The sequence below is a fragment of the Anthonomus grandis genome, chromosome 1, assembly GCF_022605725.1.
Source record: "Anthonomus grandis grandis chromosome 1, icAntGran1.3, whole genome shotgun sequence".
Classification (NCBI taxonomy): Eukaryota; Metazoa; Arthropoda; class Insecta; order Coleoptera; family Curculionidae; genus Anthonomus; species Anthonomus grandis.
The window spans coordinates 8801922-8826123 of record NC_065546.1 but is presented as its reverse complement, the minus strand read 5'-3'; the positions used below and the strand labels follow the sequence as shown (position 1 = coordinate 8826123).

At 32.1% G+C, this 24202-nt stretch overlaps 1 protein-coding gene across 4 annotated transcripts in view; it reads right to left on the bottom strand.

Annotated features, from left to right (window-relative positions):
• Positions 1-332: 332 nt before the first annotated feature.
• Positions 333-24202, bottom strand: part of LOC126741413 (serine/threonine-protein phosphatase 4 regulatory subunit 4-like) — a 43593-nt gene continuing 19723 nt past the window's right edge. For 3 of the 4 annotated variants that reach the window (XM_050447818.1, XM_050447831.1, XM_050447824.1), the window contains 6 exons: positions 22609-22799; positions 22313-22544; positions 9943-10263; positions 5154-5280; positions 4169-5071; positions 333-499 (listed from right to left, as the gene is read on the bottom strand). In XM_050447818.1, the coding sequence (XP_050303775.1) occupies positions 481-499; positions 4169-5071; positions 5154-5280; positions 9943-10263; positions 22313-22544; positions 22609-22799 (1793 nt within the window). In that variant the 3' untranslated portion in view covers positions 333-480. The remainder of the gene's footprint in view (positions 500-4168; positions 5072-5153; positions 5281-9942; positions 10264-22312; positions 22545-22608; positions 22800-24202) is intronic. The other variant, XM_050447837.1, reaches the window with a different exon arrangement.

Here is a 24202-nt window from a genome sequence, read left to right as displayed (position 1 = left end):
TAGACTTATCTGCAATTAAGTGACATAGCTCAAAGTAAAATACGTTTGAAATTTCCAAACAATTATTTCTTTCTTTCGAAATGCAAACGAAGATTTTATTTTTGCTGATTTTTTAACCCACTGGTGGAAAGACATCCAAACTCCAAAAATATTTAAAAAACAAAGACAAAATGCGACAATGGCCGCGTATGGCTCGGTAAAATAAACACTAACATTAAAAATGCAATTTCTCTGACCTACCCTATATTTTCAAGTTAAAACATTAAAATAATAACTGTCCTTGGCGGTTAAGTTGTTCAGGTTAAAAGCTAAAAATATATAAAACAGATCTATTTAAACAACAAGAGTATATAATAAATATATAGAGAGCATAAATATAAAATATTATTAAAAAACCTTAACAAACAACAGTAAATATTTCTAAAAATGTACACCTGACCTTGTATAAAAATACTGAGTTGTTTTAATACTTCGCTACTTTTATCGAGTCATCCCTTTCCTAAAAAAAAATTAAGTAATTTTAGATAAAGGCTTTAGGAATGGTGGGTAAATAGATCAGTTAACAAAAACTAACCCGAAGAGGTCACTTTTTATACCGGGCCTCATTTCGGTTTATTTACACTTTTTAATTACTGATCAATAATTAAGATGATGAGTTTTTTTACGAAAACTGATAAATTGGAGTAACCAGTAGAGCACCTTGTAAAATGATTACGAAAGAAAAAAGTTAAGGATATTGCGTTTTTGTTAAGAAATGTTTCTGAACAAAAATTAGATAAATAAATACCTATGTTGTTTACGTTTAAAAAAAATATTGTTTGAAAACTGTAAAATTGTACCAGCTAAAATTAATTATCAAAAATTAATATTTGATTTTCGTAAAGTTTAGTTATGTTGTATGTTGCTTGGTAGCAGTTATACTTATCACATTCGCTGCCACCTAAATTCATATTACTGACTCCTCAGACGGTCTTAAATCGATTAAATAAGGCAGGTTTACATTCCTAGAGGACACCCTCCGTGTCATAATTATTCAAATAATAAAAAAAATCATTATTTGCCATTAGCATTGCAGTCTCCAAATTGTTATATTACACATGCTCGAAAGGGCAATAATAAAATTGCCCAACAACCTGCTGTTCAGGACATAGTGTCACCAAGGCAAGTTCTTTCATATTTATGGATTTATGGCCTTCGATCAAAATGACTTGGATCATTCTTTTTAAATATGTTTTAAAAAACAGTAATGACTAATAAAAACGGAAGTTATTAGTTATTACCGCTTCAAATCAAAATTCTTTAATAATTGTCTATTATTTTATTTATTATTAGTGAAAAGTCGTAGTAAATTAATATTTTTTTTTAAAAACTTAAAACAAACATATTTTATATCTGAAATAGATTGAAAGTAAAGGTACGTTTATTAGAGAATTCACTCACTATATTCATAACTTTTTTGAACAATTCATATAAACATACAGTGTGGTGACTTTAACTGGAACAAATTCAGTTAAAACTAATCAAATTTTACCTCGCAAAATTCCTGAGACCCGTCGATTTTTGTTTATTTATTTTCACATTTCAAGATAGTTTTTGTATTTTTTCACCTACAGAGGGGAAAAAAAAAGTTTGGGTTAATTTGGAAATTAACTCAAACTTTTTTTTTGTCAAATGGAAAGCCACTTTTTTTAAACTCTCATTGAAAAGAGCCCTTTTTTCTGATTAAATTGCCCTATTTACTTTTGTGATTATCTAAAGGAGAAATACGAAAAAAAAATAAAAACCATTAAATTATTAAAAGTCTCGAAATATTTTGTGTTGGTAAAATTTTGGCGTGTTTGTTTATTTTATTGGTATCGAGACATTTCCTGACATTGTTGTAGTGTCACTGTTAAAGTGATTTTCAACCAGTTGTTAAATAAGTTAACATATATTGAAAAAATGCCTTATTTATCCGAATCCCACAAGATTGAAATCTTAATGATGATTGGTTATGGGGACAGAAGTCTTACTCAGCTAGAGGTTGTCCTCTTATTCAGGCAGAAATATCCAGATTTGCCACCTATACTAACCGTACACCAGCGTACGGTTAGTAAAATCGAAAGCAGATTTCGAGAAGTTGGGCACGTGAGGGATGTTTCAAGACAAAGGTCTTCTAAAATCGATGAAAACACCCAATTAAATGTATTGTTAGCGATGGAAGAAAATCCGGTTAACTGCAGCCAGAAGAGTAGCTCGCGAAAACTCTATTCATCATAAATCTGTGCTAAGAATGTTAAAAAGTGCAGACAAACGACCTTATAAAATGCAACCCGTTCAAGAGTTATTGGAGGACGATCCAGATCGCAGAGTTCAGTTCTGTGAATTAATGATGAACGCCATTGACGAAAATCGCATATCTTCGGAGTGGATCCTTTTTTCTGATGAGGCTACATTCATCCTAAATGGCCATGTTAATAAGCAGAACTGTCGCTACTGGTCTGACGAGAACCCACACTGGGTAAGAGAAACTAATACACAATATCCCCAGAAAACTAATGTTTGGGCTGGCATAATTGGCAGGCAAGTTATAGGGCCCATATTCTTCAATGATACTTTAACTGGGGAAAAATATCTAGAATTTCTTGAACATGAACTAGTTCCAGTCTTACGTGCCTTATATCCGAGTCAGTTCGATCCAGATTTGTATGATGAAAGAATCTGGATGCAACAAGATGGTGCTCCCCCACATCATGCCCATAATGTACGCCAGTATTTAGATGACAATTTTCCAAACAGATGGATTGGTAAAAGTGGTGCAATCGAGTGGCCGGCACATTCTCCCGATCTCACCCCACTTGATTTTTTTCTGTGGGGACATTTGAAAAGTCAAATTTATATGAGCAAACCAGGAAACCTAAACGAACTCAAAGCACGTATTAGGCAAGAAATCCGACAAATATCTCCAGAAGTGTTAGAAAATGTCAGATACGAATTTTATTATCGTCTTGGGCTTTGCCAACAAGTAAATGGTGCTCATTTTGAGCATCTTATACATTAAAAGCAACTTTTAATAATTTAATGGTTTTTATTTTTTTTTCGTATTTCTCCTTTAGACAACCACAAAAGTAAATAGGGCAATTTAATCAAGCAAAAGGGCTCTTTTCAATGAGAGTTTAAAACAAGTGGCTTTCCATTTGAAAAAAAAAAGTTGGGGTTAATTTGGACCCCCCCTCCCCCTGTAGGTGAAAAAATACAAACACTATCTTGAAATGTGAAAAAAAATAAACAAAAATCGACAGGTCTCAGGAATTTTGCGAGATAAATTTGGATTAGTTTCAACTGAATTTATTCCAGTTAAAGTCACCACACTGTATAAATTACTCAAAATAATCTTGTAGGAAAAACGAAATTCAACGATTTGATGCAACACATTGACTAGATGATATTGTTTTAATTTTGAAAATACTATAATATTGGATATGCGAACTAATTATAAAAAAGTGAATACAGTCTCAACAAAATGACAGACACCGATAACTTAAATAAACTGCAATAAATAGATAAAAATGAAAAAAGAAAAAATTAGTTTAGTTATTCGTTACAATTAGGTTTAGATAATACCTATATTAGTTCCTTATTTAAATAAGTTATAGTTTCTTCCCAATTTTATAGTCTAGACTAACACTTAAAACTTTCTAATTTAATAAGAATTACTTCTATAAGCCTGTATAACAAAATGCCCTTAAAAGTTCTGTGTGCAATCATCTAGTGTTAATCTTACTATAGTTTGGACAAACGAAATTGATTGCATTTATCCACCTAAAACGTTATGCAATTTTTATGTTAACCATCTTACTTTATTGAGTAAATATTTTTTAATATGTTATTTTGTTAAAATTTATTTGAATTCAATTTTAATCACTCATAAATAGGCCTCTACTAATACATTTTGTTTTTCAACCCACTTCTCGTCAGAGAGTTCGAAAAGTGGATGGTTTGAACTAAACCGAAACCTCGATCACTTTAACAATTGTTTTTTATTGTTAACTATTTCATTTACCCACCATTCCTAAAGAATAAAAAAAGCAAACGATTTATATGAACAGTAATGAAAAATAGTTTTACTTATTTCGAAGAATATTTTGCTAAGAAAAGCAACAAATTAGCTCCTATGCATAAGACTTACCTTTTAACTGACAAGTGCAATCCAGAATTAGATTCCGCGTTATCATTTGGTGCATTTGAACTACTTGGCCGGTTTTCCTGAGAATCAACATTGTTATTTTGAACAAACTCCAAAATGTCATTCTTCTTATAGTGTAAATTAGTATCACTGGCACTATATCTTTTAAAACAATATGGTTTAGTAGTCTTATCGCTTGTACTATATCGGCGAATATTGTCAGCTACATAATCTTTTTTTACTTTGGACGGAATTCGTGAGTTTGATAAGGCCTCACTGCTACTGTTAGTAGTATCTCTAGATTTTTTTTCTTTTAAATTTATTGCACTTTTACTTAGCCTAGATGTTCTATTGATCTTTTTAAGGTCTAAAGCTTGTTCGCTAACTGCTTTGTAAGACCTTGATATGGGAATTTTACTTTCTACGTTTGGTAAATGTAAGCTTCTGCGTTTTAAAGAAGAATCTGATTTAGACACGATAGAACGCCGAAGCTCGCTGGTAAAAATGCAAGAATTTCTTTTATATCTTGGATTTATATCAACGCTTTGAATATTTACTTTCAGGTCATCGGTCATATTAGTGGTAGTGGTTTGCAAAGCCTTCACGTCATTCTCAGTCAAGGTTTCTGCAGGATTAACATTCTCAACGGAAATAACCATATCCTGAGGCTCTAACTTTATATTTTTATCACGGTTTTCTCTAAAAGATGGCTTGTTATCAGTGAAACTAATTTCATCCAGCCAAGAAGTTAAATTCTCTGCAGATTCAATCAGTTTGCTGACTTCAACAGACGTTTTTATTGGCGATTTTAGATCACGTTCTTTCTGAGATAATAATGAAACGAATTCCTGAGGAAGGGACACACCGGCATCGATATAAAAGTGCTGGTCTAGGAAAGGCATTGGACTGCAAAAGATTAACAAAAATAAGCGAACAGCATTGAAGCAATGTTTTTTTTTAACAGCAACAGCGAAAGTTGGGTATTTACCTCGCGCTTCCTTCTCTTTTAACCGGAACTGCTGAATTAGTGACTTTAGGTGTTCCTGGCTTAGGCACAGTCAAAGCAGCTGGTTTATCCGATAAGTCCTTTGACATTGAATTGTTTAATCCAGTTTCTAAAATAATAAATAATAAGGCTAAGATGGCAATTCCTTTTTATAAGTGCTCGTTTGTAATTAAAGACTGAAAATATATAATTTACTTCATCTTTAAATTAAATGAAACATTAATTTAAAGTGTGTTAAGTAATATTATGGCTGAATATTAGAAAGTATATTATAAATATATATTATATACGGCGTGTTTCAGAAAATAATATTAATTTCGAAGGTGGTTATTCTTAGTTGATTTTAAGAAGTTTTAATAAACCATGTCCTAAATGTTTTAACTTTTCAATCACAGTGTGTTAAAGTTTTAAGCAAAACTTAGATTTTAGCAGTTGTTGGTGTAAAAGATTTTTTTAATTTTAAGCAGTGGAGGTTTCTCCAAAACTTTTTATAAAATAATATGTACGGCACTGCGTTAAATACCGATACTGTCATCAACATCATATCAAGGGAAATAATCCTAAATAACAACTTATTAAGAAATCTATAATATTTATAAAATATTTAATTTACATAAAACTGCTTTTAATTAGATAGGTAGGATAAACGATAATATTATTTATAATTGAAAGCATAATCTATTATTAATAAATATTTATCATGTAAATATTTTTTGATGACGTCAGTGGTAAAGAGTCCATGTGTCGGTGGAATCAACGGGATTACCACATTTGTCCTAATGTTTATTTGGCCTACCGATCCAAATAGTAAAAAGCAGCGTTGTCAGTAGTTTCGTATTTTCATTACGGCTTGTTTACACGATCTTAGTGCTAATCATTAGTACTCGCTACTCGCACTAAGTGATTAGAATCAGTTTCTATTGACTCACTCTTGAAATTTTGCTAGTACTTAGTGCTAATTCGGTTTGTTTACACGTGATGGTATTAGTGCGATTATCGAATACTAATGATTAGCACTAAGCTCGTGTAAACAAGTCAAAATTCAACTTTTAGGTTGACACAAAATAACGTAAATCCTTAAAGGTTTACTTGTCATTTTAGTGTTTTAGGTTATATCTTCAAATAATAGTCTATAATAATTTTTTGTCCTAGTTTTTTTATAGGTTATTTATTTATTATTTATATAAATTATTTAATTTTTTATTTATTAAATTTTTGTAGTATTTTGTTGGATGATTTTTGACTTTTATTCCTTTCGTTTTTTAATAAATTTCGTCTAAATTAGCTATTGTATGCTTTTTTACTTGGTTTCAAAAACCTACCTAATACCAATTTATTATTACATCCCATTAAACGCCTAGGTATATTTACGAGGGCGGGTCAATAAGTCCGTGACTTTTTGAATTTCCCGCCCTTTAATGGCAATGGCAACTCTGCTCCTGTCAACAGAGAACTGTCAGTTGACGCCTGTCAAAATTTGAACAAGCTGCCTCATTTAGTTTGTGTTTGACAGCTGTTGATAGCAGACTACCACTCGTTTTGAGAAGAAAATGGAAAAAAGTGAATTTCGTGTGCTCATTAAGCATTATTTTTTACGGAACCATCACTCAAACCAAGGCTAAGCTTGATAAATACTATGGGGACTCTGCACCATCCATTTCTATGGTAAAGAAGTGGTTTACTGAATTTCGATGTGGCCGTACAAGCACGGAAGATGCCGAACGTTCTGGACGCCCAGTCGAGGTCTCTACATCCAAAATAATCGAAAAAATTCAGATTCCGATATGGTTTTAGCCGATCGGAGATTGAAAGTGAGAGGTTGTGGAAGCTATAGGCATCTCACATGGAATTTCAATTTGGAATGATCATTTGGGTATGAGAAAGCTTTCCCCAAGATGGGTGCCGCGTTTGCTCACAATCGACCACAAACGCAACCATGTGACTCTAATTTCCCAGGAGTGTTTGGCGTTATTCAACCGCAATATGGACGAATTTTTGCATCGTTTCGTCACCGTGGACGAAACGTGGATTCACCACAACACGCCGGAGACCAAACAGCAGTCAAAACAGTGCATTTCTCGGGGTGAATCGGCGCCCAAGAAGGCAAAGGTGGGTTTGTCAGCCAATAAAGTTATGGCGACCGTTTTTTGGGATACACGCGGGATAATCCACATTGACTATATTCAAAAGGGGAAAATAATCAATGGAGAATATTATACCAACTTATTGGATAGATTCAATGAGGAACTGAAAGAAAAAAGACCACATTTGGCCAAAAAACAGTTCTTTTCCACCAGGACAATGCAAGGGTCCACACATGTGCAGTTTCCATGGCAAAAATCCATGAATTAGGTTACGAATTACTTCCTCATCCGCCCTATTCTCCAGATTTAGCCCCCAGTGACTATTTCCTAATCCCAAACTTAAAGAAATGGCTCGGCAGAAAGAGATTTGACTCCAACGACGAAATCATCTCTCAAACAAATGCCTATTTTGATGACCTCGACAAATCATATTTTTCCGAAGGGATAAAAAAATTGGAGAAACGTTGGACTAAGTGTATAGAACTCAAAGGAGTCTATGTTGAAAAATAAAATAACTTTTTATATAAAAACCTGTCTTTTATCCAAAAAGTCACGGACTTATTGACTCGCCCTCGTACATACAGTGAGAATTTTTGCTTAACCAAGTTCCATAATATGAAAATCGTGCAAAAGGAAAAAGTTGAGTTATTAGAAATGTTCCATAGGAAAAACTACATAACAATTATACCTCTTTAAAAATATTATTGTCAAGAGGTAACTTTTAAAAAAATTAGATTTTGAAAAATCATAAAAATTATTTGAACAAAGCAAAACCAAGATTAATTACTGATTTTTAATTTATGTTTCCATATTCAAGTAATATAATAAGTTTGTTTTCTAAATAACCTCGTTTTAACATTTGGCCAAAATATGTTGTTTAATTTACTTACTAAATAAAGCCACCTTATAACAAACATTTTATTCAAAAGGTGGTATTGTGCAGTTTTTCCTATGAAACATTTCTAATAATTTAACTATTATTCATTGCATTTTTTTCTATGCAACGAAAGCAAAGAGTCTAACTGTATATGTACAAGTAATAGATAAATACTTAAAAAAAAACACATTACTTTTACTAATTTCCGTTATAAATTTCATCTAAATAATCCCATTTTTCCCAATACTTCATAGACATAGACAATAAAAATCGTTGCTATTTTTACATCACTTGAAACCCTAAACCACAGATGTAAATAGCTCCGCACCAGATAAACACTCCAATGTTAAATTTGCGGACCCTAAAAGGATGCTGGCCTGAATGAGCTCTAGCATCCCAAGCCAAAATTATTAGTCTATGTTGCCAAATCGAGCATCCCGGTTCGTTGCGTGCCTCTACATTACGGCGGGTAATAAAGGATTTGGATCTTGGGTATTTAGTTAAATTTATACATTTAAGAAACCGCAAATAGATTATTGATGGAGGGAACTATAGATACATACTTAATGTATATGTATGTCAATTGAATTTATATTATTAATGAATTATCAAGTGTAAACTGATAGTTTACACTTGATAACGGTTGGAGATACTTACCATTGTCTACCACCTTCAAAAATAAACTGTTCAGAGTGTGAAACTTCCTTTATAGGAAGGACTTGCAGACCTCTGAACACTCGCATTGGAGAACATTTAAAAAACCCGAATAAGTCGCCCTTTGGGCATCATTTATAAACATCAAAGCATAAATTTGACCCTGATAAGGATTCAAAATTATTAATTAATGCTACTAGTAGAAATTTTATGACGTTGGATTTTTTGGAGGACATCGAAATTAATAAAGAAATGAGAAATAATGACATTTAAGCATTTGACACGAGTAGAATTAAGAAGGAATTTCATACCTTTACACCATTAATATAATAACATTGTTATCAGTAAGATAGAAATAGTTGAGAGGATTAAATGTAAATAAGTATGTAAGGCAACTCGTTTTAGTTCATTTTATAATACGATCTCGTCTCTATATGGTCTTTGAGAAAAAGATTTGAAAATTTTGTTCAGTTTTCAGTTTCGTCCAGTTTTATGTTATGTTACGTATTGATAAATGTTTAGCATCTATAAAAGAGTTTTTTGTAAATGTTTATCACGTAAGTTATTTTTGTTTTAGGAAGGAAAAAGAAAAGAAATGCTTTTAATGACATCCCTTTTAAGTAGCACTGATGATGGTTTAGCAGCCGAAAGCGCTTTGCTATAAGATTTTTTTTTTAAATATACATGTTATACAAACATCTTCAAATGAAAAAAAACTTCAAATTAATGCTAATTCTAGTCTTCTAAGTCTCAGTTAAAATCTCTGTTCATTTTAGGAACTTTTATTTTTTTGAATTTCTGTTTTCATAATTGTACATTTGTAGTTTCCTGAATAAAAATATTATTTAGACCAGTCTCAAAAACCAAGTCATATTTTTGACAGTAACGTGTAAGCCTTTGACTTTTTTAAAATATTTAAGATTGCTTTTTTGGCATTAAACTTTTGCAAATACAATTTTTTTTTACTCCCTAAATGTTTTTTTTTATCTTTTATAAAATTAGAAAACCACTTTCTTAATGGGAAACAGAAGTAAGAATATGGCAAGTAGTGGTGTACATTTTTGTTATATATAAGTGTATATTGTCGATTTATTTAACGCACTATATTTTTCGAATGAGCACGAATCTCTTTGAGCTGAATGCTTATCCTCCTTACCTTTCGGCAATCCAGAATTACTAACAGCTACTATTACATTCCTTACAGATGTCCATTTTCCTTTCAGTAATTTATCTTCCTCATCCATTCTGCGTTTATCTTCGACCAAAACTTCATTCTTTATGCCTCTAAACGTGCGCATCTCCCTCAATTTCTGTTTGAGCATCATGATTACGTCCTTGTCTGATTCCATCATTTCCATTTTCGATAGAATGTTCTCCAATTTTAACTGTAAAGCTCTGTCTTGGGGCAGTGTTAGCATTAACTTGAGCATTGGACAGAGTTTAACCATACTCAGACGAACTATAGATATTGGATCTTCTGTAAAGGATATTAAATATAAAATTAATTTCTATAAACAAGGATAGATCAAAAATATGAACATTAAATGAAATCATACACACATACAATATTGTGCATAAATATAGCAACAAGCGATGTTTTCAAAAATATTATTTGCTCCTTTATTTATTCCATATTATTTCTTTACTTTTAAGTACACGCCTCTGTATTATTTATAAATATACCGAGATATCATAAGAATGCCAATGCAGGGTAAGGAACTTCATGTCTGTTTATTTAGACAATGCGCATAAATATAGCAACATTCTTGTTTCGCATTTATTTTATCAGTTAAATATCGATTTACCTGCTGTAAAGTTGTTATTTTTGAATCTCAGAATTAACTTAAAACGGGTCGCTCAAAAACCGTCTCTGGTGATGTAAGAAAAATAATTGTGGAGCATTACGAAAATGGTGTTAGGCAGAGTGACATTGCAAGAAGCTTACGGCTTCACAGGTCAATCGTATCCAGAGTTTGCAAAAAATTTTGCCTTATTGGAACAGCTGCACCGGCGCCCATTCCTGGTAGACCCAGAAAAACAAATTTGAGGATGGATAGGCAGCTGCTACGAATTTCCAAAGAAAATCCTTTTTGTCTTCTTCCCAAATTTTGGCAAAATTATAAGAGGGTAGAGGAGTAAACCTCAGTTTCAGTACCGTAAGGAGAAGATTACTTGATGCCAACTTACCTGCTCGTCGCCCCACCAAAAAACCGTTACTCTCAGAAGTACGTCAAGGCTCGTTTTCACTTTGCCCAATCTTATGTCCAGTGGTCTGTAGCTAATTGGACGAAAGTCGTATTTAGTAATGAATCTAAATACAATTTATTCAGGACTGATGGAGTGATGTACGTCAGACGCCTCAGTGAACAAAGATTAAACAAAAAGTACATTTGCCCCACAGTTAAACATGGAGGGGGAAATATTCTTGTATGGGGATGTTTCTCGGCTCGTGGCATGGGATCCATAGTAAAAATAGTGGGCAAAATGGAACGTTTCATGTACAAAGACATTCTGCAAACACATTTAGTGCCATATATGGATGAAGTCATGCCAGTAACAGCTATATTTCAGCATGACAACGATTCAAAACATGCTTCTTAATTTGTTAAGATCAAATCAAATCAAATCAAAACGGTTTATTTGTCAAAATTTACAGTTTTATAGGTCAATAAAAATTATAAAGAAAAAAAATTATATTGACAAATAGGACTATTCTCTCGATTATAAAACCCTTTTCCCTAGTAAGCACAACCAAAGAAGGGATGAAAAAACCCTTTACAATTTACAAAAACAAAAATACCGTTTTTATATAGGAATGCAAAGTAAGATAGACAATTAATTAACCTAAGATTTTAACACAGGCAGCGGCAGTGCGACAACGGACGAGCGCAAGGAGAGAGGACAGACGGGGCAAAAAAATAACCCCAAGATGCGTGCATCGGTCTAGGCTAGGCTATCAAAAAATAAACGTATGTATGTCACGGAAAAAGAAAGAATAAAACTAAAAACGGAATTTTAAAATATAATCTCCGAACATTTCACTGAAAATTAGCATAGTATATAATATGTACATGCATATCTTATGTTACATGTTACTACTTCTTGTATTATGTTATTATTACGCATTATTATATTTTATATATCACCCTACTTGAATTAATTGCCAATTCTTCGCTCCATAAGTACTTTAGATTTTATTTGACCAGAGAAAGCTCCCAAGGGCATTTGCTTTATGTCATTGTTTAAGCCATTCCACATTTGAACAGCTACATACTTAAAGGAACGTTGAAATGCTGCGCTTCTATGCCATGGTACGATAAAAACGTTGTTATTTCGTGTGGCATGCGCATGTTCGAATTATTGAAACTGACTTCTTAAATTAAATGGTTGATTATTATTTACTATGCGATATACAAAATTATACATTTATGAAGCTTTCTTCTATTGTTCCTATTTAATATTTTATTATTACTGAGATAAGGCGATATGTGGTTTCTGTAGGGGATACCATAAGAGAATCTCATACAGGAATTTTGGACTTTTTGTATAATTTTTTTATTTTGTGAAGATAAAGAATTTCCATAGACTACATCACCATAATCAAACAATGACAAAATAAAACTATCGCACAATAAGTACTTTTGTTTTGCCGATAAATTTCGCTTAAATTTAAAAAGTTTTTTTAAACGTAAATAAGCAATTTTCGTTTTATTTTTTTATGTGTAATTCAAAAGAGAGCTGTCAAATATAACGCTTAAATTTTTTGCCTCGGAAACAACAGGAATTGAAGTATTATCAATAGATATAGGATTTAAGGATAAGTTGTATTCGAGCCTTTGCCTTATATTAAAGTTGGAGCACATAATAAGAATTTTAGATTTTGTGGCATTAAGCTTAAGATTATGATTTTCTGCATATTTATGTAGACTAATTTAATCACTATTAAAATTTTGATAGAATAGATTTATATTATTAATGTGAATTGGAATATAAACTTGGGAATCATCGGCATATTGTTGCAAAGTGCCGTGTTTTATTACTTTGTACATAATATCAGCCACGTAAATAGAGAAAAGTAACGGCGATACTATAGAGCCTTGAGAAACTCCCTGGTTAAAAGGTCTAAATTCTGAGTAATGCTTTTCAGACTGCCGAACCACCATTACACAACTTTCTCTATTACGCAAATAATCCTTGAAAAAATTTATACCGCTCTCTGAAATACCAATATATTTTAATTTCGCCAATAACATATCATAGTTAATGGTGTCAAAAGCCCTAATAAAGTCCAATGAGGCCATACATGTTGGCTGACCATTTACCCTTATATCATTTAAAATACCCACCAAACTTGTAGACGTGCTAAAGTTTTTCCTGAAACCGAATTGACAATCGGGGATAATTTTATGAATATCAACAAAATTTGAAATTTGATTAAAAATATGTTTTTCCAGAATTTTAAATGATGCTGGTAGAATACTAATTGGTCTAAGATCTTTAAGCTCTTTTGGATTTGAATTTTTTGGAATGGGTTTAATAATTGCCCTTTTCCACACATTTGGAGACTTTTGTTAAAGAATACATTCGTTAATAATATGCAATAAAGGACTTAAACAAAAAGGCAAACACAATTTTATATCTTTTATAGAAATACCATCGATTCCCGTTGCATTCGATTTAATAATCGAGATTATTTTAGTCATATTGTCTTGGTCCAAAAGCTGGAAATTAAGAGATGGCTATCCGATGAAAAAATAAATGTAATGGTCTGGCCATCTCAATCGCCAGACCTAAACCCTATAGAGAATTTATGGCATTACATTGACACCAAAATCAGGCCCCTAACATACTCTAATACAAATATTCTCTTTGAAATAGTGGAAAAGGCTTGGAAAGAAGTGAACAATGACTATATTATGAAATTAATTGAGTCCATGCCAAGACGATGTGCTGATGTTATAAAGGAAAAGGGGTACTACACGAAATATTGAATTGATTTTAATTTAGTTGGGTTATATCTTTTTTAGAATCAAAACTATTTTTTGTTGCTATATTTTTGAATAATAAATTTGCATAAAACAATTTGGTGTTTTATTTATTATGATACAAAAAATATGATAATATGAAAATATGAACAGGCTCTAACTATTCTTGTAAATAATATATAAACCTTGCTTATAAAATAGATACTAAAAGATATATAACAGGAAAGTTCAATGTTGCTGTCTTTTTGCACAATACTGTACATACAGGGTGTCCCGAAATTACATCGCAATATTTTACCAGCCGCATCTTTGTCTAAAAATAAGACAAAAAGTCCACATACAGTATGGTTCAAAAGTGCATCGTTTTTAAGTTACAGGGTGTTTTATGAATCATGTTAAAGATGGTTTTTTGTTAATATATCCGGAACGCCTAGTTGTAATTTTTTGAAATTTTCAACATTTACTATTGGTTTTATTAAAAACTGATATTGCAACCATTTTTGCCAAAATGTATACAGGGTCGTGTAAAATAAGTGGTCGGTAAAGTTTAAATTGTTAAAACTTTTTTTCTAGCAACTCCGTGATAATTTTGGTATTAGAATTGAAAAGAACAAACATTTTTACATAAAAAAGGTGCTCTTGTCTAATTTCGATAGGAGCTTCCGTTATCGAAAAAATCAATTATTAATAAATTATGAATTGGTATTTCAAAAAGTAACTACAAATAACATCTTGTAAAATAATAGTTGGCTGTGTTTGTTGACAATTAGTTTATTTGTTAAATTTTGTTTAACGTTTTGTTGACATTTCACATTTTTTAAATTTGCTTTGGCAAAGTAAATTAGTTCTTTTTTGTGATTCATTTTTCAAAAATTATGAATAGATTTACAAATCAAGAGTTAGCTGACATGCATTTTGTTTATGGTTTGTGTAATGGCAGTTCTTTAGCGGCTGTCTGTGAGGATCGCCGAAGATTTCCCCTAAGACATGTTCCAGATCGTCAATTTTTTATAAACACTCACCGAAATTTATGCAATAACGGAAGTTTTTAAAGAGCTCGTGGACAAGGCAGACCACAAGAAGATTATAATTTAGAAAATGTTTTAAATGTTTTTAAAGAAAATCCGGGGGCAAGTATAAGAAATGTGTCTAAAGTAATTAAAAAAATTACTTATTGTTACGATACTAATTTAATTTTTATTAGATTGGAAGAATGCTAAGATCCCAAGGGTTACATCAGTTTCATTACCAGCGGGTCCAAGATTTAGAGCCAGACGATTTTCCGTTGAGGATCCAATTTTGTCAATGAGTAATTAATAATCCAAACTTAATTCCTTCCATTTTATGGACGGACGAAGCCACTTTCACACGAAATGGTTCATTTAACATGCATTTTTGGGCAGATCAAAATCCAAGAGCCATAAGGCGTAGTAATTTTCAAAGAAGGTTTTCGGTAAATTTGTGGGCGGGATTAATTGGGGACCAACTTATTGGCCCGATAGAATTACCCAATCGGCTAACTTCGGAGAATTATCTTCATATGCTGGAAAATAATCTTGTGGAGCTTCTGGAAGAAGTTCCTCTTATCTTACGCCAAAACATGATTTTTCAACAAGACGCAGCGCCTGCTCATTTTGGTCGCAATGTGCGTGAGTGGATGAATAACCATTTTCCTGAACGTTGGATTGGTCGAGGTGGTCCTATAAATTGGCCTCCTCGATCTCCAGATCTAACTTTGTTAGATTATTATTTATGGGGGCATTTAAATGAGTTGTATATGCCGTGGAGATAAATACCCGTGAACAACTGATGCAAAGGATTAATTGGGCTGTTAATGAAATAAAGAGAAATTTTTTGTTTTAAGGGCTACTCGCGCAATAACGCGTAGGGCAAGATTGTGTCTTCAGCAAAATGGAAACCACTTTGAACATATGTTGTAATTTGTGCTTTTTTGTTTGGTGTTTTTATGTTTTTTTTACGTAATAAATTAATTGTTCCTTTTTTTTACCTATTCAATTACATTAAAAAAAAAAACAATTGAACTCGAAAAACAATTTTTGATCTTAAATAAAGTATTTGTGATAGTCTTAGGTCATGTATATCCCCAACGGATTTTTAAGATGCTTTTTAATTTTATTAACTGTTACCAAAATAAATTACGCGTTCTCTTTGCAAAACATTTACATTTAATTTTTTCGAAAACGGAAGCTCCTATCGAAATTAGATAAGAGCACCTTTTTTATGTAAAAATGTTTGTTCTTCTCAATTCTAATACCAAAATTATCACGGAGTTGCTAGAAAAAAAGTTTTAACAATTTAAACTTTACCGACCGGCGACCACTTATTTTACACGACCCTGTATACATTTTGGCAAAAATGGTTCAATATCAGTTTTTAATAAAACCAATAGTAAATTTTAAAAATTTCAAAAGATTACAACTAGGCGTTCCGGATATATTAACAAAAAACCATCTTTAACATGATTCATAAAACACCCTGTAACTTAAAAACGATGCACTTTTGAACCATACTGTATATGGACTTTTTGTCTTATTTTTAGACAAAGATGCGGCTGGTAAAATATTGCGATGTAATTTCGGGACACCCTGTATATTTGCATTGCAAGGTTACATCTATTTTGTCATAACATTAATTTTTATTTCTGAAATACATATACATGCTTTCATTTCAAAACAAACCACTTATTTGATTTCGATAAAATATCCCAGACATTTAAGCTCGTTATTCGCTGGTTCGTCAACCGATTTAACTTTCTGGGCACTGTTGAATAGACATTTTAATGCTGCGTACAATAATGTGTCATAAAACGATGGGGATTCCCATTTGACATATCAAAGTGAGGTTAGCTGGAGGTGACGAGGTGATTGACAGAACTTTGTCAAATATAAAATGAAACGTCCCCTTGTATACCTAGATTGATGTGTTTTTTTTAGGTAAAAAAATAGAAGAAAAGTAAAGAAAAACAGTTATTAAGGGTGGCTCGCTTTTAAATGAAAGCACGGTATAAAATAAGCAAAGTGAAAAAAATATATATAAACAATTTATAAAGATAAACAAAATTTGGCCGTTATTCCTTGTAAATTCAAAAGATCCGGAATGAAATTTTATAAAATTCTTTAAGCGAGTGAAGGAAACCCAGCAAAGAGGGCGTAAGAAATCATGATTACTTAATAGAACAGAAAATAGTATTTTCAATATTCAGTGGCGGCGTTCAACAATGTAATTTCTATAGTCTCTAATAAAATATCAATTTAGATTATACAGGGTGTCCGCTAATTAATGGTACATGGAAAAACCACAGACTCCTGATGTAAAAATATTACGATTTAACTATATTTACCTATATCCAAAAGTTGATATTAACTGAGATACAGGGTGTTAAACTTAAAACTTTTTCCCCAATAACTTTTTTTTTGTTTTTCCCCAATAACTTTAACAAAAGTTAACTTTTTTTCACAAAAATTTGTAGTTAGGGGTTTTTTAGGTCGAGAAATTCATTTTTTTAACAAATTGAGTGTACAATGTAGGGGGCGCTGTCTGCGACATCTTTTTCTCTTTCATAAGGTCATAACTTTTTGTGCTTAACTGTATTTAAGTTTTTATTAAAAATAATATTTTTTCCATATTTTTTACGTAAAAAAGGTATACTACTTTCGGGTCGCTCAGAGTCGCCGTTTTCGAGATATCTGCCTTCAAATTATTTAGTACAGCAGCTCAAGCAAGCAATAATGTCTTGTTACTCTTTACCAATCATTTTTTACATCATAAATAATGTTTTAGTATAAGTCATTGAGAATAATGCAGACAAAAATTGGATTATCATTTAATTAACTTTATTTAAAATAACTATGATACTAGAAAATCTATTGAAAGAAAATAACATTAACGAAAACAAACTTAACTATGCGACTGATAACTTTTCCATTTTGAAACTGTGACGAGATCTAGTAAAAAAATAGATCTGCTTTTGACAAAAACTGTTCAAAATGTCTACCATTCACTTCAATACATTTAACAGTTCTTTTGCTGAAAGATCTCCTCATTTTAAAAAATAATTGTTCGTTTCGTAGCTTTTGTGCAGCATATAAAATTCTCTGCCATAGTTCTTCTCTGGAATTCACTATTTCTTTGTAAACGAGCGACTTCATATAGCCCCATACACAAAAATCCAGCGGGTTAAAATCGAGACTTCGCGCCGGCCATGGCCTCTGGCTCCCACGACCTATCCAGCGATTAGGAAAACGGTTGTTCAGGTACTCTCTGACAGCTCTAGAGAAGTGTGCTGGCGCTCAGTCTTGCATGAAATACATATGTTGCCTTATATCCAGCGGAATATCATCGAGAAAATCTGGTAAATGTGTTTCTAAGAACTCAAGGTAGAGTTCCCCGTTTAAATTGGGCGGTAGTTCGAAAGGGCCCAATAAATGATTATCGATTATACCACACCATACATTAATTTCGAATTCATGTTGGAAATGACGTTCGTGTACTGAATGTGGATTTTGTAATGCCCATGTGTGTTTATTTCTAAAATTGAAAATGCCTCTACGTGTAAACGTTGCTTCATCAGTAAATAGTATCTTATTCAGAAACATGGGGTCGGCATTTATTTGGGCACGGCAAAAACGGGCAAATTCTATCCTGGGCGCAAAATCATTTTCTAATAAATTTTGCACAGGAGTGAAATGATACGGATAAAGACCCTCTTCGTGAAATATTTTACAAATGGATGACTTGCCTACTCCAGTTGCCGCAGCAGCATGTCTTGCACTTATTTCCGGATTTTCAGCCACGCGGACAAGAATTTCTTCTTCTTGTTCTGGAGTTATAACATTCGGGCGCCCTGCGGAATTCCGTTTAGGACGAAATGTACCTGTTTCTCCTAATCGATCGTAAAAATTTTTGAAGATCTTGAAATCAGGTTGTCTTCGATTTGGATAGAGTTCTGAATATCGTCTATAGGCTTCGCGTCCATTAAAATTTGCCTGCGCATATACACACAACATATCCCTCATTTCGGCATTTAAATAATACCTTTTACAAAATATGAAAAAGGTATTATTTTCAATAAAAACTTAAATACAGTTAAGCACAAAAAAGTTATGACCTTATAAAAGAGAAAAAGATGTCGCCGACAGCGCCCCCTACATTGTACACTCAATTTGTTAAAAAAATTAATTTCTCGACTTAAAAAACCCCTAACTACAAATTTTTGTGAAAAAAGTTAACTTTTGTTAAAGTTATTGGGGAAAAACAAAAAAAAAGTTTTAAGTTTAACACCCTGTATCTCAGTTAATATCAACTTTTGGATATAGGTAAATATAGTTAAATCGTAATATTTTTACATCAGGAGTCTGTGGTTTTTCCATGTACCATTAATTAGCGGACACCCTGTATTTGTGGTATATTATTATATTTTTGGTGTATTAAAGTAATTTTTTTGAGTTCTTGAGTACCTTAATGACTCGTAATTCATCAAAAATGCATATTTAAAAAATATAGATGACCCGATTAAATTATACAAGCTTCGCTTCAACAAGCAAAAATGGAAATAGATAATTAAATCTACTATTAACAGCAATACAATTTACTATTGCATTTTGACTGCAATTGACTTGATATAAGATAGATGCTTATGTAGGTATAAGCCATGTAATAAGAAAAAGCAACGCCTAGGTCACGAAATTGGAAACCAAACGTAGAATGTTGCCAAGCCAGGAAAAATAAAATCTAACTTCCAATGATTAAAACTCAATTTATAAATAAGTTGGGGCTATTCTTGGTTATAAGTATACAGGGTATACGGAGTATACGGGTATACGGAGAACGAAAAAATAATAAGTTTGCTATTATAAATAATATTCGAAAAATGATTCGTTAAATAATTACAGGGTGTCAAAATTCTAATTAAAAAAATCAATTTTTTTTATTTTTCTTAAACCACTTTAGATATTTTAATTAAATTTGGCACGAATAGACAGTTAATCAAGACGCATCTTTTTGTGCAAAAATTATTAATTTTATTTACCAGTGGCGTGTGTGCGGGCCGATCTTCATACAATTTTAATTTAAAAAAATTCTGCGCCACTGTTTTTTTTTTAATTTCTTTTTTTTATGAAATCCTTGTTTAATTTAAAATAAAAAACATCTCTATACTTTTTAAGTAAAATCTGTATTGTTGTGACGAATTCATAATGAGTTACTTATTATATTGGGTATTACGTCACTTATAGCAAAAATCAATTTAGAAATTTTTTATCTCACATGCTCAACAATTATTGAAAAGAAGAAGAAAATAGACTTATTCACGTATTTAAAAGAAATATGAACTTAAATCTGTAACGATACCGTTCGATATATTTAATTTAATTTAAGTTCAATAAGTTTTAAATACAATAATTTACTTGAGGTATAATAGATTTTTTTTTATATACCTAGGAGCTGAGGTTCAATCTATTAATCTCTGAGCTCGTTTCTTCTTTTCAATATCCTACCTAACTTTGTTATGAATATTATAATTAAAAAACGATAAAATACAACAAGAAGACCTACTTTTTTTTTTTTTTTTTTTTTTTTTTTTTTTTTTTTTTAAATACCTAATTTGAACCAAATTAATTAAAGACTAAATTTAATTAAAGACTAAATTATTCTGTTGGGTTCTAAAAAAGACACAAGAATCTGGATTCCGAAATTCAAATAAATAATGAAATGCTTTGCATGCCGGCAAGAAGGTAATGCATGCATAAAACAAAAGACGGTTTGTTTTTATTTTATTATGACAGTTAATTATTTAAGTAAGTCAAATTATTGCGTTGGTTAACTTATTAATTTTGCTATTGTTAATAGTGTTGTTAAAAGTATGTGAAAAATGCGTTTTTCAAGTAATGAATACGCTGATATTCATTTTTGTTATGGATTTTGTGATGGAAATGCGGAAGCGGCAGTTCGTGAATATCGAAGACGGTATCCAAATAGAAGAATTCCAGATGCTCGCGTGTTCATTAGAACACATCAAAATTTTAGGAACTTTGGTCTACGTGGTAATAATGAATAATACCGAAACCAGAGAAATAATAATGAAAATCGTGTACTGCGCACTTTTGATAATAATCCAAGGCTGAGCTCTCGCAAGGCAGCTCAACAACTACAAATTCCTAAATCTCAAATATTGCGAACCTTACACGCTGACCACAGGCATGCATATCACCTACAGCCTGTTCAGGGTTTACACCCTGGTGATGCTGAAAAGAGAGTAAGATTTTGTCAGTGGCTTTTAAACTCAACAGGGGAAAATCCCAACTTTTTACACAAGATACTTTGGACGGATGAGTCTTGTTTTACAACACGCGGAGTAATAAATTTTCATAACATTCATGTTTGGGCACAACAGAATCCACATGCAATTCGGCCAAGATCGTTTCAAAATGAATTTTCCGTTAATGTTTGTGGTCCGCATTTCCTACCTCCAAGGCTAAACTCACAACTATTTCTGGAGTTTTTAAATAATAGTCTGCCGGACTACATTGAGGATTTACCCATTAATTTGAGACATGAAAGTTGGATACAACTGGATGGAGCCCCCCCACATTTTGGAATAGATTTAAGAAATTGGCCGGCTAGGGAGGAATGATATTAATGATCAAAATGGTATTGGACCAATACCGTGGCCACTCAGGTCACCGGATCTTAATCCACTAGATTTTTACGTTTGGGGAAACATTAAGGATAAAGTTTACGCTAATCCCGTATTTAACAGAGAGGAATTAATCTTAAGAATTAAGGAAGCATGTAATGACATTCAAAATCAAAATTTTGTGGTACTGGCTGCAATAAGCTCCTTAATAACTCGGTGTAGAAAATGTATTGAGGTCGGTGGGCTGCATTTTGAACAACTTCTTTAATTATATAATTGTTTTTATTTTGTTATTGTTTTTAAACGAATTAAATGTGTTATCTTCTTATGTGTTTTTATAAATCAGCATTTTTACTCGCAAACGGTGTGTCGTACGACAAAAAGTAAAGAGATGTTTTTTTTATTTTAAATTAAACAAGGATTTCATAAAAAAAGAAATTAAAAAAAAACAGTGGCGCATCATTTTTTTAATTAAAATTAATTAAAATTGTATGAAGATCGGCCCGCACACACACGCCACTGGTAAATAAAATTAATAATTTTTGCACAAAAAGATGCGTCTTGATTAACTGTCTATTCGTGCCAAATTTAATTAAAATATCTAAAGTGGTTTAAGAAAAATAAAAAAAATTGATTTTTTTAATTAGAATTTTGACACCCTGTAATTATTTAACGAATAATTTTTCGAATATTATTGATAATAGCAAACTTATTATTTTTTCGTTCTCCGTATACCCGTATACTCCGTATACCCTGTATACTTATAACCAAGAATAGCCCCAACTCATTTATAAATTGAGTTTTAATCATTGGAAGTTAGATTTTATTTTTCCTGGCTTGGCAACATTCTACGTCATAAGTAGAGAATGTGAAAAGTGGGTTTGTACCTGCTAAACTCAATAATGGTAAATAAAAATGCTCCTTGAAATATTTCCAACTAAAAATATCCAAAGCGTGAGTGCACAGGGTAATGAACATTTGCCTCGAGTAGCAACACTGAGACGAGCATAACTGGTTCACGATCATTTCCCTTATCCATTTGCGATGGTTCTCTTTGACGCTATACTTAAGAAAAATCAAAAGGGTTCTGGTGGCTTGCGAACGTACTGGCCTAGCTCTCTAAAAAATATACACAACGTAAAACTTAATAAACTGTAAACAAACATATTTATTATGTTCTTACTCCATTGACTGTTGCGGCAAGAACCACAGGTGAAAAATGTTGATGGATAAAATCAGAAGGAAAACAGTTTGGCAAACGTTCCCATTGGATTAGCAGACTTTCCTTCATTCTCCAATTGTTTGTTCGAAAGGCTTCATGTTGACATTTTAACATTGCTCGTCCTATATCTAGTGTTGATTGGACTGGAATTTCTATTAAAAAAAAATTTTAAGAGCCTGGTAGATATTTTGACAAATTTTATGAAGAATAATAATTAAAATTTAGCAGTTATTAAGTTTAGTTGCCGTTTTAAGTTTACACTTGGAACGTGCATCGAAAACGTAACAGAGGCAAAATGACACAGAGTAGGAAAAACGCTCAAACTTGTCGAGTCCGTTTTCAAGGACACAAGTTTGGTGAAAAATCACATTAAGGCTGCTGTGCCCTCTGGGCGGGAGTGACACCCCTAAAATCTTAACCCAGATATGCCTGAAATATATTTTTTTAAATTTTCTTCTAATTTTTTGGTATATTGTTCCTTAAATCTACCTTTACACATTAAAAGAGATTCTTTTCCTAAAAAATACCAATTTGTACCATAAAATGGGTGTTCGTTTAAACGGACAGTAGGCACTTGAGGTCTAAAATGCAATGTAAATAAAACCTTTTTTTGGTAGAATATTTATTGTAAAAATACAGAAAAAAAACCTTTATCAAATTAGCTAATCTAAATTTAGGAAATAGGTGTATGGCCGCAAAGCATCTGATATGTAGTGCCACCTTACACTTTTTACAGATCACAGAAACTGCTTTATGACAAACCCTACAACGCGTTGGCTTTTCTTGAGTATCAACAAGGTGGTCAATCCGGTCAAATCTTGAATCGACATTTTCCAGGGATGATGGCTGAGATCTTTTACGGTTGCTTCGGCCCAAATTACCTTCAAGAAATGCTTTAGCGATCCTCCTTCGAAACGTTAGATGATCTAGTTTGCCATTCTCTGTTTTTTTATGTAGAACCCAGGCATTCTGTACTGCTAAATCCAACATATGACAAAAAAGGGGAAAATACCACTTCTTGCCTCTAATAGCCGTTCGATACAAACTCATATTTTGATCGCTACGGTCAACTCCCCCCATATATTTATTTTATACTCTAATAGCTTGTGGTTGTTCAAGGCCTACACGTTTTTTTTCGGCATATGAAAAACGTGTAACTGTATGAGTTGGTTGTACTCCTACAAAATTTGAAATAACATTTACAATATAATTGTCATTCCAGGACGCAATTATGATGGAACGTTGGTTTGTAGATTGAAAATCCCAGCTGTCTCGTTTTGATTTTCTAAAAATTTTTTTCGATTATAAAGGACAATTTGCTTGTCTGTTCTCTCGCAGAGTTCCGGTGGCTTTTATTTTTCTGTTGGTCAGTTCTTCAACTAATGGAATGGTTGAAAAGAAATTATCAAAAAAAAGATGATATTGGGCACATATTTTTGAGCAAATTATGTCAGAATAGTTCAAAATGACTGAAGGTCCCAATCCCATTTCTTTATATTTCTGATTTGGCGCCTTGATAAGGTTCAAACCAGTTGATATAGCCATAAAATGAGGT